A 17,804-nucleotide genomic window follows, 5' to 3' on the forward strand; every position below is an offset into this window, starting at 1 on the left:
CAGAATCATGAAGGAAATATTCGCTGCATTTACAGGAGGATTTCATGTTTGGGACAGATGTCTATGAACATGATGTTACTAGTCTGGTAAACTGGAAACCTGGACTAATAATCCAGAGAGTGTGAGTTCAAATCCCACCATGGCAGTTTGAGAGTACATACTAAATATTCAGAAAGGAATGAGTGGTTAATGGACAGGGAATCTAACAGATTACTTCTATATTCGATAGGAATGAGGACCTGTCATCCTTAGCCAACATGGCCCACATGTGACTGGAGCCCTGCAAAAATGTGGTTGACTCTGAACCACCCTCAAACCATTCAGGGGAGTGGTTCAGAGTCAACCACATTGTTGCAGGGCTCCACTCTGCTTGGAGGAAGCTGTAAGTGCTGGTCTCCCAATAGTCTCTAATCCGTGAGAACAAATGAAACAAAAAACAGCAAATAGGGGCAGATAACATACACTGGGGATTTTGCAATGTATGCTGACAGATGTTACAAGATGTTTCAGTGTTTACCAAGTTGATGAAAGCAATATATTATTAATTATTTAGGGCACTATGCATGGCAATGAACATCTCAGGAAAGATGGACTAGAGTGCAATGAAGGTTCACCAGAACGATATTAGGGCCATCAGGAGGACAAGTACCTTCAGTCATGTTCTTGTTCTCTTGCATTTGCTTTCTTCAGTGCCAAAAACTATGTTTTAATCTAACTGAGGAATTTAAGGTGATGCATGGATTTATTAGGGTAGGTACACCCTGACTGGCAGTGTTGAAACCTAGGGGATGTAACAAATTGGGAGGAAGCCCATTTGGGGTAAAGACAAGAAGAAATTTGTCTCACAGATGTTTGTGGAAATTTGGAACATTTTTCCCCAAAGTTGTTGAGGTTTAAGTGGGAATGAACATGTGACAGTAGGAGGGAGTTTAGCGAACATCAAAACTGAAATGTATGGATTCCTACTAGATCAGGATATTTAGAAGCATGTAACCAAATGGAGAAAATACAGATCAGCCATTTGTGTTTACATTTATGTAATGATGTATCAGTATTGTTCTCATGGAATAGTGGAACAGGCTCAAGGATGGAATTGTCTGCCTCTGTGCCGTGGTTCATGTTCTGTCCATTTTCTCTTTCCTGTATATGAAAGCTTTTGAAACGGGTGATTTTTCTTTTAATCGGCAAGCATTCAACTGTGTTGTATGCCACTGTAGAAATGATCGGTGCAGTGGGTTGGTGAAATTTATGCTGTGTTAGTGCTGTGCTGTGTGTCAGAGAGATGAGGTGTTGAGTAGCAAGAGGCCATCTGTCCACAATTACTGCCTTGCCCAATCATTTCCAATTGACATTGAACAATGACTGACCCTGTTTTTTCCTCTATTGATTTAACTGTATTCATGTACTCAATAAAATCTTTGAAGCTGGTAATTATAGGATGTCTGTTCTCTGCTTTAACCTTTTGGTTGCTGGTGATGTGGCTTTTTGACACACTACAGCTGCAGTGAATAAGACAATGGGATCAAAGAGCAGTTCAGTTATTAAACAAAGTTAATCAACATTTTATTTGACTTGTATTACACATTATGCTTTGTTTTAATTATGCCTTATACACAGCCCTGAAGGGTGGTGGAAGCAGATCTGGTTGTAATTTTTAAAAGAGAATCAGATACCTACTTAGACTATGGAAAGAAGCAAGGGAATAGGACTAATAGGATAACTCTTTCAGAGAAGTCACACAGACTTGATAGGGCAAATGGCCTCCTGTGCTGCAGAATTAAATATTTTAATGATTCGAGTGTTTACATTTTACAAGATCTCATATAGGTAGATTAATTATAAATAATTGGCTTGGCTGCTCTGAGGGTATCAAGTAATATTATTTTAATCAATTTCTTTAATAAGTAAACAATGGCAGGAAGTAAATTTAATTCCTGGGGCTGTAAAAAGGAAGGTTGAGATGGAGTTTCCTCTTCAACCACCCATTTTCTAAATTGTCAGAATAAACTACTTGCCTCTCCCACACTCACCAACCAATATTTTAGCCAGTCCAAGTGAGACAAAACAAGATCTCCTGCAGGGCTGCCATTTCGTCCCCCAAAGGGAAAGTACGCCACTGTAGGAGTGAATGATTAATCCACGCCAGTGAATGAACCATGGCCCTTGTTCCTTTTCTGAGGGATCTGAATGCATCGCCTGCTGCTCCTGAGCATCCTGTGTTCCAAAAAAGCCAATGCAGGGCTTTGGAAAACACATGTTAAAGGTTTGTCACTGACCACCTCTTTCTACTGTCATGCCTTCCATATCCTGGATATTTATTATTGGGGGAGTTTCTGTTGAACCCACTCAAAGGGTGCAAGAAGGTACTCCTTGGCCAGTGTGCCAAAGGTACAGGAGGGTAGCTTTCTCAGAGCTGTCTCTGGAAGTGGTCCACCAGGGAAGTCCTAGAACAGTCATGATTTAAGACTGGCGAGCTTTGGCTCTCCCTGCAGTTCCATGCCACCACGATATGATCTATTGGGTGGTGGCTGAGAGAGCTGGAGGAGTATTGACAGTGTTCGAAAGGGAATTAAATAAATAGTTTAAAGGGAAGAATTGTCAGGGAAAAAATATCAGGGCGTAGTTGTATTGATCTTTCAACAAAGATATGAGGGCCTCTTTCAATCCTGTATGATGCTCTGAATTGTAATGGTTTGACGCTGACCGTGGGTGACGATTTATCCTTAATTTCAGCACCTTATGAGATATGTCCTGAAGACTATCTGATGGCAATGGTATGGAGGAGAACAGCAGCTGGAGACTTTGCTTTCAATAGGTGCCCGCCAAATGCAACAGGTAAAGTGAAAGCACACGACATCCTGTTTAGTTGCATGAGAAATTCTCTCAGACATTCAGGATTCTTCTATGTCAATTCATTCATTCACTTTTAGAAAGTGAGGGGAAGTATTCTTTCATCAGATTAATGTTAGTCAGTCCCTTTGAGGAAAGGATTCCATTGATCACATGATTTATCCAAAATAAATCAATAATAATAGATTTGACTCACTGCCTGCCTTTAACATTTTATTGACATCCTTTACCTCCTGTGCATTACTCAATGCTGCCATTTATTTATTTTGTGACTTACAGGCACCACTAGTAGACGCTGCTCCCTTGATCGTACTGGAATTGCCTACTGGGAAACACCCAGCTTTGCAAGATGCATCTCCAACGAGTACAGACACTTACAGCATACAGTAGGTGCAAAGTCAGCAGCAGTATTTCTCGTTCATTGAAAGTAACAGGAAATGGAGCAATCCTTCTGTACCTTTAACTGATGCTAAATGTGTGTGGAAAATCTTCGCAAAATGTGGTAGCTTATTAATCTCTGAAAGAGCACATAACACAGTAGATTTGGCATATAGCTTGGCAGGTTTCAAAAGAGAATATTTGATAAAGACAGTATCCATTCTGTGTTGTTAAATCTCTGAACGAAGACAATACAAATCTGCTAAATGATTAAGATACTAAATTCACTTAGAAAAACAAAATAAAGGTAATGCTGAAAAATACTGAGCAAGCCAAGAAGCATCTGTGGTGAGAGAAAAGAGCTAAAGTTTCAATACGACTAAAAAAATGGACTCGTCCTCTGAAATTCAGTTTCCTTGACTTCAATGTGGACCACTACCACTCTATAACATACCTAACTATGCCAATCAGGGATGAACTTCTTGGCAGTCTGTTTTAAGATGCAGAGGAAGGGGAAGACAAGGAGAAAACAAATCAGAAGGTCTACGATGTGGTAGATTGCAGCATAAATGACAGAAAGTATGATGGTGAAAGATAGTAATTATGGGACAAATAAAGAATTAAAAGATGCTTAAAAGAGAAGTTAATGGGAAAACCAGAATTATTATCTGAAATTATGCCTCAGTATTATGCATAGATGACAACTTGATAGATGAAGTGCTGTTCCTTAAGCTTTGTTGCAGGGCAAGAACAGAGTACTCAGACTGGGAGTGAGCAGAATTAAAGTGACAAGCAACTGGATGATCAGGATTGTAGAGTGAATGAAGATGTTCCTATAAAGCAGCTAACTAATTTGCTTTTGGTCTCCCCAATGCAGAGAAGGTGCATCATTAACAATAAATACACCAGGCTGATTTTTTAAAAGTTCAAATAAATAACTGCTTCACTTGGAGAGTGTTTGAGGCCCTGGAAGAAAGATAAGGAAGTGCTAAGAGGTTGTATCTCCCGGGCCTTAAGAGAAGCTGTCACAGGAAGGGAAGGGTGTGTTGGTGGGGATGGAAGAGCAAACCTGATGTTGCAGCAGAAACAGACTTTTTGGAATGCCAGAAGGAATGGGGAATGGACGATCCATTTGGTGGTGGCACCATGTTAAAGGTGCCAAAAATAAACAGGATGATCCATGGGATATGGAGGCTGGTGGGGTGGAAGGTGAGGTCACTGTGATTCTAGAAGGCTGTGAAGGGATTAGCAGGGGTGAGAAATTGAACAGGTATGATCAGTGGCTCTGCCATCCATGTTGGGGAAGGAATGCTTGATTCAGGAATTTGGAAGATGTACCAGATATCAAAAGAACAGTTGTGTCAATGAAAGAGAAATTGGAGGAATGTAATGGAACCTTTACAGAAAGCAGGGTGAAACCAAGTGTATGCACATTTTAAATTACAGGCGGCAGTCCCCAGGTTACAACAGGGTTCCGTTCCTGAGAACTGTTTGTAACCCAAACGGTTCATAAGTTGGAAATGTACAAAAACAATGTCTGGGAGAGGATCACAGAAACAACTGTGATGGGGGAGCGAGCAGGCGCGGAAAGAGCAGCCGCCAGCCAGCCTCACTGACTCAGTGAGTGAGCGAGTGAGTGAATCTGCTCAGCCCCCCAGCTCTGCTCGGCTTGACTCAGCCCCCGATTATTTTGATTCGGGAGGGGGGCAATGTGGGGCACACAGAAATGCCCCATTTCCACCTGGCAGAAGATGCTTACAGCCCCAGTATTCCTCTTTCCATGTATTTCTCTTTCTCCGTCTCTAGATTTCTCTTTCTCCAGCAGCCCACAAATCCCCTGGTCTCCCAAACACTTGTTCATATGTGCAGGGTGTCCATTAGTTGGGCGATCGTAACCTGGGGAGGACCTGTACCAAGAAGACAGTGTGGTTGTAGGGGTTAAATTATAAGCAGAGGTTACATAGACTAAGTTTGTAAACCCATAAGTATAAAAGATTAACAGCTGATCTGAATGAGGTGTTTAGAATAATCGAAGAGCTTAAAGTGATTGGACAGATAGAATCTATTTCTATTGACAGGCTGCTCTCAGAACAAAGAGAAATAACCTTAAAAATTAACAGTGGCCCTCACAAGGCAACATTAGGGAGAAGTTGAAAGGCAAAAAGAATTGAGGACCTGGAAATCTTAAATAAAATCAGAAGATGCTGGAGATACTCAGCACATCAACCAGCATCTGTGGATGGAGGAGCGGAGTTGATGTTTCAGATTGATGGCCATTCATCAGGATGGAATGAACGGAAGAACTTCTTCATACAAAGTCAGGCAGGGTATGAGGCATTCTGTAACCAACACAGGTTGATGGAGCAAGAGATTGCTGCAAATTAAATGAATGGCAGGGGACTGTTGGAGCTTTTCTTATTCACAGGTTTCCATTATCTGAGAGACCATCTAGATCAAGTGCCATTTCTTACTTATTCACTATGATGCAGAAGCCATGCCGACTCCCAGCAGAGCAATCCCATCAGTCCAATTCCCTCTCTTATTTCCCTGGACCTCGGTAGCTTATCCCCTTGCACATGACCCCTTTGATTCCATTATGTTTTGCCACTTTCCCCACACAGCAGCCAATCAGTCTACCAGTTCTTGTAGACTGGGCTAATTCCCAGGTCAGGGAAGATGAGGATGGGAGCACAGAAATTCATGCAGACATGCTGGATTAAAGACGCTAGTGTTTCTGTGTCTGCAACCCTCAGAATTTCAGGTCATTACCTTTTCAGGGGTGATCAATCTCTCTGACAGTTTTAACCTGGGGGCATGGCTTAACCAGTGTCAAAGCAGGTCTGTGGGCAAAACTTGCCCTTTACAACCAAAGAGGCCCTGCGATGTACAGGCCTTAGCCAGTCAGCTGGAAGCTGATGTACCTGTGGAAATGCGCACCTGGGAAGTGGTCCAAGCGAGAGCAGGCTGAAGAGGCAGCAGGCCAGCAAACTCAGGCATCACTCCACTCAGCAGATGTTCTGAGCAAATGAGGTTATTTCATGTGAGTTATTGTTGCTGTTTAATGTGCTTGTTCACTGAGGAATACAATGAGAACATAAGAACTACAAGCAGGAGTCAGCCACTCGGCCCCTCGAACCTGCTCTGCCATTCAATACAATCATAGCAGATCTACCTCAGTAATACTGTATATTCCCGCATTAACCCCTTATCTTTGATTCCATAACATTTAAAATCTGTTGATGTCTGTTTTGAGTTTACTCAGTAACTGAGCCTCCACAGCCCTTGTGGGTACAGAATTCCAAAGATTCACTAACCTCTGGGTGAAGAACTGCGTTCTCAGTTCGGATGTGAATGGCCAAACCCTTATTTTAAAATTGTGACCCCTAGTTCTTGACACCCCACCTAGGGGAAACATCAACTCAAAGAGATCATCTTAATTTTTCTACACTCAAGGGAAAATAGGTCTACACTTTATGGTGGTTCCTTTGACAAAAGAATTGGTTTACCACATGGCAGAGACAAAATATTGAATCAATAGCCCACTTGATAGCAATTTTTCTTCTGAGTCATTCAGGTCCAGCTGTAGAGAGTTCTGATACAGGGTCTCGACCCAAAATTTACAGCATCCCTTTGCGTCCATAGATGCTGCTTGACCCGCTGAGTTCTTCCAGCGGTTTGTTTTTTGCTCCAGATTCCAGAATCTGCAGTTTCTTGTGTCTCCCCACTCCAGAGACGTGAGCACAATCTAGGCTGACATATTACTTCAGTGCTGAGTGAGTGCTGTGCTGTCAGTGGCTCTGTCATTCAGTTGGGATGTTAAACAGAGGTCCTGCCTATTCTCACAGTGATAGGTATTTTGAAAAAATCTGGGAAAGTTATGCCTGATGCCCTCACCAATCTTTTTCCCTCACTCAACAGAACTATAACAGGTTTTACTGCTCAGTATTACATTGCTGTTTGTGGGACAAAATAGCTACCCTGTATCTGGCATTTTAACAATGACCGTATTTCAGAAACGCTCCACTGCCTGTAAAGTGCTTTTGGACATTGTGAAAGCAAAATTGATGATAAAAAATAGGAACAAGAGTGGGTCATTCAAACCCTCGTGATGCTCCACAATTCAAAACATCATATCTGCTCTTTTACCACAAGCACGGCTTTCCAGCATTAATCCCATATCCCTTGATTCCCTTAATATCTAAAATCTATTGATCTCTGTCTTGACTATACTCAGTAACTCAGCCTCTACAGCTCTTTTTTTGTGGAGAATTAAAAAGATTTTGGGCGAAGAAGCTTCTTCTCAGCTCTGTCCTGAACATTCGTTTTGGGACTGAAGCCAGGTTCCAGACAAGGTGCTACATAAATGCAAGCTTTTCTTCTGCGTACCAGGGCTTCATGACTTGATTCAGAAAATTTGGAAGGCTAGAGTGCTTCTCTGAGGCCACCAAGCAGGATTTAGCTGGCTGCTAACCTGTATTCCCCCACCTTGCAACCGACAAAACACACCTTAAAGGAAGAGAGAACAAGGATAATTTAGTCAGACAATTCTGGACCTTAGGCCCAGGAAGCTGAAGACAAATCATCAATGTTGAAATGATTAAAATCAGGAAAGTACAAGGGGCCAGAACTGTAGGAGCACAGTGCAATTTAATTAAGTATAGGACCATAGGAACAAAAGTAGGTCATTCCAGCCTTCAAGCTTGTTCTGCGCTATTCAATTAGATTTTAAACCGATGTGTATCTTTAAATATGATCGCTTGAGGTCCTAATTGCTGCATTGTAAACTTCCAGTCAACTTGTACTAATGCTGTTTTTAAACTGAGAACCACCACTCTGAGCCATAAATTGCAGAATGGGAATTTCAGAAACACTAAAATATTGCCACTGCATGAACATTTCCTTTTATGTATTTGCATTCACTTAATCTGGTAGATGAAACTATTAAAGGCTCTTTGAATGGCTGAGTGTGTTTATTCTTTGAATTACTCAGCTACCTGGAGCCCAGATTCAGTCTCTGCTCATAAGTATCAGCCAGGCACGAGAGTTGAAGGAGTCACGTTGGCTAGTCAGGTCACATAAACTTGAGTAGTAATCCTTTCAGTTTAGAAGAGTGAGGGAGAATCTGTTTGAGATGTTTAAAATGTAGGGCAGTCATAAAGAAGGGGCATAACCTGAGAGCCAGACTGTTTCAGAGTGAAGTCAGGAAGCACTTGTTCACACAAAAGAGATTGCAGATTGGGATTTATTTCTACCCAGAAAGTCTGCTGATGCTTGGAGAACCAGGGCTGTCCAGACTGAAGCAGAGAGGCTTTTATTAGATGAGGTGTACAAGGGGTAAGAGGTAAAGGAAAAGCATGTGGTTATGAAAGAGATTAACCACGATCTCATTGAATATCAGCACCCACTCAAGGGCTTGAATGGCCAACTCTTGCTCCTAAACTTCCTTCATTCCAACGTGACTGCAGTTAGTACCCTTGTGTTGGAATGGACCTAATTGGAGAAGCTTTCAGTTCCCAGTTGTTAGCAGTTGCCCCATGTTGGAACGAGCATGAGATGAGGGTGGGTTCAAGTGATGGCCAAAGGTGTTAAATAACTAAACAATTCAAAACAAAAGATGGTTAATTACAAGTGCTGGAGTGTAACAAGCCCCTTGTAGAATTACATTCCAACAAGCACTCAATAACTTTGGGAGAGGAAGAAAGGGGCAAGAACGGTTCCAGACTACTTTTATCTTAACTCATTGTGCACATGTACTTCCTTTAGGTTAAGGAACATCTTGCAAAGGGACAGAGGACACTGGCAGGTGAAGGGATGTCTCAAGTAACCAAAACCCTCTTGGATTTAACCCAAAGAAGGAACTTCTATGGTGGGGATCTACTGGCCTGTGTTGAAATTCTTCGAAATGTCACTGACACATTTAAAAGAGCAAGTTATGTACCTTCATCTGACGATGTACAGGTAAATACCTCTGTCTATATGGCATACAAGTGTTGTTAGAAACTTTGCTTTTGCAAATTCCGGAGGTGAATTTTGTCTTTACCAGCAGAAAGTAATTGGTTGGAGCAGAGTCTACCTGGGGCAGCACAGGGTGCCTCTGGTAAAGCTGCTGCATCACTAGTTCCAATCCTAACTTCCGATGCAGTCTATGTGGAGTTTGCAAGTTCTCCCTGTGACCATGTGGATTTCCTCTGGGTGCTCTGGTGAACTGGCCACTGTAAATTACAGTATAGGTGAGTGGTAGAATCTAGGGGGAGCTGGTGGGAGTGAGGGGAGAGTAAAAAGTAACAAGAGTAAACGGGTGCTTTGTGTGGACTTGGTAAGCCAAAAGGGATGCTTCTGTGCTGTCTGACTCTATGACACTACAAGATGGTCTGTCCATGGTGTTTCTTACCCTCCAGGGTTGATCTGGAATCTCTAGGGATTTAAAATGAATTTCCACAACACTGTTGCTTGGAATGAGGGTGAAAGTTCAGGGGTTTGAATACTTCTGTTTTTCTTTTTTTTGAACTGTTTCCCTTGTAAGATAAAGAAATTTGGAAAAGAGAAGTTTACCTGATGGGGAAAAAATATCTAATTAGTTAGCGATTGGTGTTATGAGGCAGATGCTGTGAGGATAGTTATGTTGGATGATCAGTGATGTGTGTGTGTGGAGAAAGGCAGGGTAGTTAAGGAAGAAGGTCATCTGACCAGCTACCTGAGTGGACACAGTAGAGGGAATGGCCTCCTTGTCCCATGCATTTCTAAGATTCAGCAATTCTATGAAGCCAATAGTGATTTGTAACCTTCTGTGACTTGGCAATCCAATCTGCCTTTTGCAAGGGAAGATGAAAGTCTCCCCCATAATGGGGTACAGAAAACCTCACCAATCAGCGTAAGTGATAAGGAGAGGAAGTGAAAGATGAAGGAAGCTAACAATACAGGGGTCTGAACCATAAACCTGATCTGACTTTCCTCCCAACACTTTTCCCACAGGATTGCACCTAACAAAACATAGTTCCCATCAGCCAGCCATTCCCAGTGAACTTACTGGAGTAGGTTTTACATCTGCCAGTAATGTGGCAGTAGCTCCTCAGATAGGTGGAAGGTATCTAAATTCCTCCTTGTCCCAGTTGCTGCAGGTGTACCCCTCTCAACCTGATGAACAAACTTGTCTTGGGAGCAGTGTCAGTCATAAATCCAACTTCAAAACCAACTTATCTACAGTTATGCAAAACACCACAGACACCCAAGCCATGTCCACTCTTTCAACAGCTCATTATTCATGACAAGTTGTTCCAAAGTAAGTCACTTGCGGTAAGGTGAAATGGTAGATTCTTAGGGTCCAAATATATACAATTGCCATGAAGGGTGGGAAATGCAAGTTGATCCTTAGACGGGGCAAGAAACCGTAATTAGGACCCAAGCTTTGATTCAGCAGGTTTGCACCCCAATAATTGGCACTGGAAATTGAGTATATCTGAGGTGGTTTCTTAACCCATTCCTCCAGACTACCAAGAGCAAGGACGTGGCTCTTCTGAGTGAGATGAGGACTGCTGTTGTGCCCCCTAGCGCTGTGCACCATCACCACCACAAGTGTATTCGTGATCCCATTTTCAGAACTGGGAGAGGGATGGAGTGTGATGGGAATGGAATTAAGTTTTCAATCCCAATGATTCTGTGAATTTCCAGGCTCTGAATCTTTGGTGCATTTGGCCAATTTCCTGTCAAAGCCTAAAATAAAATATTTCTGCATATTTCAATAATATTACCTCTTGCAAAAGTATGTAGTTTATAATGCAGCTTATAAATTTGGATTTACTGAATGATTTGTCTTGACAGCCATGGCTCTGAAATGTCAGGCTTATAAAGTTTGATGCAGTGAGACGTTAGAAGGTGAAATATAAACTATGAGTTCACCTAGACTTTGACTTTTGATAAAGGCTATGCCTAATATCTAAACTAATCACATATTTGAGATTTGATCTTGCATATTAATTTTCCAAGTTCTAATTTATTTCAACAGTTATTCTGTGAATCATATTTTTCCACAGAATTTCTTTCAAATCATCAGTAACCTTCTTGAAGAGGAAAACAGAGAGAAGTGGGAAGATGCACAACAGGTAGAACTGATATTTATATGGTAACTTTAACATTTAAATGTTCTGCAAACATAGATCTGAGAGTCTCAAAATGGACATGATAGACATAAAGCAAGATTCTGAAGATGTATGACTGAGGGTCCATAGAGGGAACTCCAATGTTTTGGCCAAACCCTGTTGCTGAAGATGGGGTGGAGTCAGACAAAAGCCATACAGATATTTCTGCATGGATTTGACTTCCTACTACATGCATTTAAATTGTCTTTACACCAACAGAGCACGTCAAATATCATTAAGAGCAAAGGGCATTGGGATAGAGTTCAAACTTGCATGCTAGTTTTCATGTATCTGCTGACAACAATGGTCCCACTGAGACCTCACTAGAATCTGAGCTACACCACTGAGACAAATGAATTTACCTTTGGATGCATAAAAGACTTGCTGAGGGGCAATCTGAGCATTGGTTTGTTTGGAATGCACTTAGATTTATCAGACTAAAGCAAGGGGATCATTGATACCAAATGTCAGCTTTACACTTACCTGTGGAACTATTTCACAGAGAAAATAGAGCCTTGGATGTTTGAACTTAGATGCTGCTTTGACTGTCCAAGTTAAAGAAGCCTGCTGTTGGTTGCATGGACATCTATGGGTTTCTTGTTGACACACCTCTTCCATTTCCCATGCACAAAGATGGTATTGTTGACAGTTACCACTCAGGGCACAGCATTGGAATGGAGTCAGTTGAGCCCAGAGTGAGGATTAGATTAATAGGAATTCTATAAGTTGGTATAATGGTGGTTGGGGGTAGGGGGTAGTGCGGAGGTTAGAGATACTCAGTAAACTAACTGAGAGTCATGGTAACTTCACCCACACTAGCCATTGGAAGATCTGGTGGAACACTGGTTTAAGGTAGAGTGTAAAGCCAGCATTCAGTCTAATCCCAATGGATTCCCCACTTGGAAAATTAAGTAACAATAATTCTCCCACTCTTCAATTATTCTTCATTTAACTTGTAACTTTTTAGTAGATTAAGCAACTACTAAACTTTAAAAGTAAAAATGTCATGAAAAGCCAAAGGCAAAAATTTAATGGCAGTTTTACAACAGTAATAAAATTTAAATAGGTAAGAATTGGCATCAATAAGAGAAAGAAATAGGATAATTAAAGTTAATGATGAAAGGGAGAAAACTGCGTCTATCAGGTAATCAAAGTTTCTCATGAAATTTGACCCACTTACCTCTAGAAATAAATAAATAGATGTTGTAGTATTGATAAGAACAATATTGACACTGTCTCAGGACTGCAAAACTGCAGGGAGGCGTGAAATGAAATTGTCTGGATGATCATATCATTTCCAGAATCATTGCCCTTAAAGAGATGCTCCAAGATAAGCAAGATCTGAATAGTTTGGTTTAAAACACAATCCTAATACAGATGTAAGAGATGGTGTCAGCAAGGTAAGGAGGCAGAAAGGGAGGTTCTGCAGCACTTGGTCCCAATGGACTTTTGGCCTGTGCAGCAAGATGCACATAATGAGGTTTGGAAGAAGGCTGTGAGGTGTACAGTCAGGTTGTTGGCCAAGGTCGAAAAGGAGAAGGGCAGGGGAGGCTAATACAGAGTCCCAAATGCATGACTGTGAATTGAATATAGGTCTTTATTTCAAGAAAGGTGAAACATAAAGGAGTGACACCCATGCTTCAGTTGTCTGAAGCCTTGGCTGTGCCTCATTGGTCATTGGTTTTTGGGGCCCCTCTTCAGGAAGGATGCACGAGCGCTACAGGGACTCCAGAACAGGTTAATCTGAATGACACCAGAGCTCCAGGGTAACTTTATGGGGGCAGATTGCACACATTTCGATTTTATTTTCTTGACTGAGGGGTGATTTAATTGAGCTATTTAAAATAATAAAATTATTTGATCAATTATCTTCAGTACAACCATTGCGGTGGTGACAACTGCAGAAGTAGATGTTATCTTACAGCTAGAACAAGGCTGAGAGTAAACCTAACATGGAACTTTCTCTTCCAAAGAGTAGTGGGAATGTTAATTTCTCTCCCTCAAATGCAATTATGAGAGATTTTTATTCTGTATGAGAATCAAGGACTGTGGCACAAGGTATGTAAATGGAGTTGAGGTCCTTATTGGTTGTGATCTAACCAAATAATAGAACAATCTCCGGGCCTGATTGGCATACTTCTATTCCCATTTTCCTAACAATGTATCTGGGGTTACACCACTAAATACATTGAGTAAAAAACAAAAAGACCCTAACAAACACTAAAAACACATTACACCTTGCAACAAGTCAGGAATAAATGGAATTAAACTCCTACACTGGAATCTTATCTTTAAATTCTCTGAATAGATAATAACATTAAAATAAGTGCTAATATCCAACCAGGAAATACCCTTGTTCACTCTGTTAGCGCACAAGCGAGCACTTCAGATCATATAATATTTTGTTCAAATTACTTGATGACACTCAACTGAACTAGTTATAGGTTAATAACTTGAGAGTTTGTTTCTCAGGTTTAGTGAAATATCAAATCCTTTAATAAATCCCAGCTGGCAAGTTTGGGATTTGTTTGCCTAAGAAAACACAGATCACCCATGCCATTTGACTAGGTAAACAATCTATTGACACTATGATATGAGCCAACAAGTTGGCAATAGGACAATAGTCATAGTAGTCTACATAGACTTCAGTAAAGCCTTTGACAAGGTGCCGCATGGGAAACTAGTCCAAAAGATTAGAGCACATGGGATCCAAGGCAAGTTGATGATTTGGGTCCATAATTGGCTTGGTAATAGGAAGTGGAGGGTGATGGTGAAAGGTTGTTTCTATGATTGAAAGCTTGTGTCCAATGGTGTATCACAGGGATCTGTGCTGATACCCTTGCTGTTTGCTGTATAACTTAATAATCTGGAAAGAAATTTTGGGGGTCTGATTAGTAATTTTGAAAATAAGACAAAAATTGCTGTTTCTATTGAGAGTGAGGAGGGTAGTCTTAGGCTATAGAATGATGTTGATCAGTTGATAAGATGGGCAGAACAAAGGAAGATGGAATTTAATCCTGATAAGTGTGAGGTGACATACTTTGGGAGGACTAAAATGGGTAGGACATACACAATGAATGCAGAGCCCTAGGGAGTATTGAGGAACAGGGGTACTTTGCTGTACAGTTCCACAGATTCCTGAAGGTGGCAGCACAGGTGGGTAAGACAGTGAACAAGGCATATAGGATACTTGCCTTCATTAGGCAGGGCATAAAGTACAAGACAAGGGGGGGTGGGGGTTATGGTACAACTGAATAAAACATTGTTCAGACCACAGCTGGAATACTGTATATGCAGTTTTGATCATCACACTGGAATATGGTTGCACTGGAGAACTTTATCCCATAGCAGAGGAGTCTAAGACTAGTGGGAATAGATTTAGGTTAAGGAATAAGAGGTTCAGAGGGGATATGAAGAAGTTTTTTCACCCAGAGAATGGTTTGGAGTCCAGAATACACTGCCTGAGGGGGTGGTGGAGGCAGGTACACTCTCAACATTTAAGAAGTATCTAAATGAACATTTGAATCACCAAGGCATAGAAACAGACTACGTGCAAGCAAACAGGATTAGTGTGGATGGATACTTGATGGTCAGCATGTACATGGTGGGCAGAAGGGCCTGTTTCTGGGCTGAGTGACTCTATGACAAGACTCACAGCAAATGGTCGATTTACTTCAAAGAGTGTCTTGTTACTTAGTAGAGTCTATTAAATTACACACCCAGTAAAGAATCTATTTATGTCACAACTGTTTAAGAATTCTCTGCAAACTTTATCAGACAGTTTACGGAGTCTATTTTATAAAAGGATATCATATTGTAATTGAGCGAGGAATCATTTGATTCCTTACTCAATTTGGATGAAAATATAGTGGTGTCACTATTCATAACTGTGAGGGCAGACAAATTACGTGAAGTCAGCAAAAAAATAAAAAAAGCTGCTGGGAGCTAGCATTCTGCAGGTTGCGGTATACTTCAACAAATTTGGCTCAGGCAGTGTTGTTAAGTTTAATTACATTAACCAAATTAATCCTAGATCATCTTGTATCCTTCCTCTCTGTGATAGGTTCAGCTCAAAAAAATTGTTTACAATATTGGCAAAATCACAGCTGCTTCCTTTGAATGACAAATCATTGATTGAGAATTCGAGACACCAGTCTCAAAAGTTGTATTTTGTTTTCTTATTTGCCCAGGTCTACCCCGGTTCAGTGGAGTTAATGCAAGTAATTGAAGATTTCATCCATGTTGTGGGCATGGGGATGATGGATTTCCACAATTCCTACTTAATGACTGGAAACTTAGGTGGGTGAGATTACAAAGTTTTCTGATTCTCATTTGCTGGTGAATAGCTCTTCTCCAACACAAAGCACGTACATTATCACAACAAACAATTATGTATTTTTTTACAATCACTCCATTGAAGCATTTTTTGTGGATTTAGGCTGAAGGATTTGAGGGTTTCAAACATTATTAGTGCTGTCTGACTTCTTTTTGCCGGTCTGGTCTTACTTTCTGTCATGTTTCAGTTGTTCTTCTGTGCAGTTGGGAAATTAAATAATGTGAATCATGTGTTTGGACCATAAAAAGATTATATCATGTGATGGAAAGTCTGGAAGAGTTGTGTTCCCTCTCAAGTAGAGAAGGTGAACAGGTGTGTTCAAAAATATAAGAGGTGTTGATGCAATAAGAATGGAGAAACTGGTTCTGCTGGTAGAAGGATGGGCAACCAGAGGTCCTAGATTTAAGATACTCAACATGAAGAGCAGAGAGGAGATGACAGGAGTTTTTTTGAATTGTTACAAAATGGGAGGCAAAGATGCAGATTCCGTTGTAATATTCAATGGGTACTCGACATATATTTAAAAGGAAACAATCAGGGCCAATGAGGAAGGTACAGTTAAGGGACACTAATTAGATTGCTCTTTTAAAGAGGCATCATGGGTGTGATGGGCCAAGTCGCCTCCTGTGGTATATGAGCCAGATGGAGTATAGTATAGAAGTGAGTTTTGACTCCAAAACCTTGAGTATGGTCCACTGCAATGAATGTACTGGAGGAGAAAGCTTTCATGGGCCAGATGGCCCTTCATTCCTTTGACATATTTTTCTACTTGCCCTCCTGTGTAACTGTCTGGTCACTCTGGGTGAGATGATTGGTTTGTGTTGGGTTATAGGCATTGCTACACTGAATGATATACTCACATTTCCTACAGAGATGACTTTGAGCTTATTACTATGAATATAAGTTGGAAATGGAATTGGTTTATTATTGTCACTTGTACTGAGGTACAGTGAAAAAGTTGTCTTGTAAACGGTTCATACAGGTCAATTCATTACACAGTGCATTGAGGTAGTACAAGGTAAAATAATACAAACTGCAACGTAAAGTGTCACAGCTACAGAGAAAGTGCAGTGCAGGTAGACAATAAGGTGCAAGGTCATAATGAGGTAGATTGTGAGGTCAAGAGCCCATGTTATCGTACTAGGAAACTGTTTAATAGTCTTATAACAGTGGGATAGAATCCGTCCTTGAGCCTGGTGGTATGTGCTTTCAGGCTTTTGTATCTTCTGCCTGATGGGAGGGGAGAGAAGAGAGAATGTCTGGGGTGGGTGGGGTCCTTGATTATGCTGGCTGCTTTACCGAGGCAGCAACGTTTTCTGATAAGTTTTCTGACATCCTATTCCATATGCTAAACTTCCCACATTTGGAATGCCAATAGGGTGCAGAGATTAGTAGCTTCCAGTAGATCTTCCATGTAATGTATTAGATCTGGGGATTGGGAAATCTTTCTGGGCTCACTGACCTTCACGTCCACATTCCTGATCCACATGTGACACAATGTACCAAGAGCAAGGGTTCAGATCCTCATGAACTTGCACATGGTGGTTCTCTTCACTTCCTTCTCTGACTCAGGCAGAAGATTGGCAGATAAGATGCTGGCCACCCCATAGTGGAGACTGGGTGAATCCCTGCTGAATTTCAGATGCATTTCTCTGATCACAGTAAGATCATTGATCCAGAAACATGAGTTTATATTCCATCGTGGTAGATGGGGCAATGAGTAATGAAATAAATCTGGAATTTATCAAAAAGCAAGACTCAGTAATGGTAATGAAAATACAAGATTGTCATAAAAACCCTTCTGGTTCACTTTGGGCAAAGAAATCTGCCATCTTTACTTAGTCCGGACTATATGTGACTTAGTTTTTCACTATATCTCAGTACATGTAACAATAATAAACCGATTCCAATTCCTTCTGGTATTTCTACCCACCCATCAAGCCAAGAATTTACCATCTTGCGGACAATGCAAGATTCTTCCAGCAGGGTAAAGGAGTTGAAGAATGGGGAACAACATTGTGTAGACAGAAGGAGTTATGGACCATACACAGGTTCAGAAGCTGCGAGGAAATTGAAGAACAAGACTTCAGCAGTGACAATCTGTG

At 41.0% G+C, this 17,804-nt stretch overlaps 1 protein-coding gene across 1 annotated transcript in view; it reads left to right on the top strand.

Annotated features, from left to right (window-relative positions):
• Window positions 1–17,804, top strand: part of LOC127575107 (adhesion G protein-coupled receptor B3-like) — a 609,306-nt gene that overhangs the window by 322,674 nt on the left and 268,828 nt on the right. Inside the window, 5 exon segments of the mRNA XM_052024767.1 lie at window positions 2,734–2,835; window positions 3,130–3,236; window positions 8,992–9,186; window positions 11,259–11,327; window positions 15,554–15,662. Of these exon segments, the coding sequence (XP_051880727.1) occupies window positions 2,734–2,835; window positions 3,130–3,236; window positions 8,992–9,186; window positions 11,259–11,327; window positions 15,554–15,662 (582 nt within the window).

This window comes from Pristis pectinata, chromosome 10, assembly GCF_009764475.1.
Source record: "Pristis pectinata isolate sPriPec2 chromosome 10, sPriPec2.1.pri, whole genome shotgun sequence".
NCBI classification, from domain to species: domain Eukaryota; kingdom Metazoa; phylum Chordata; class Chondrichthyes; order Rhinopristiformes; family Pristidae; genus Pristis; species Pristis pectinata.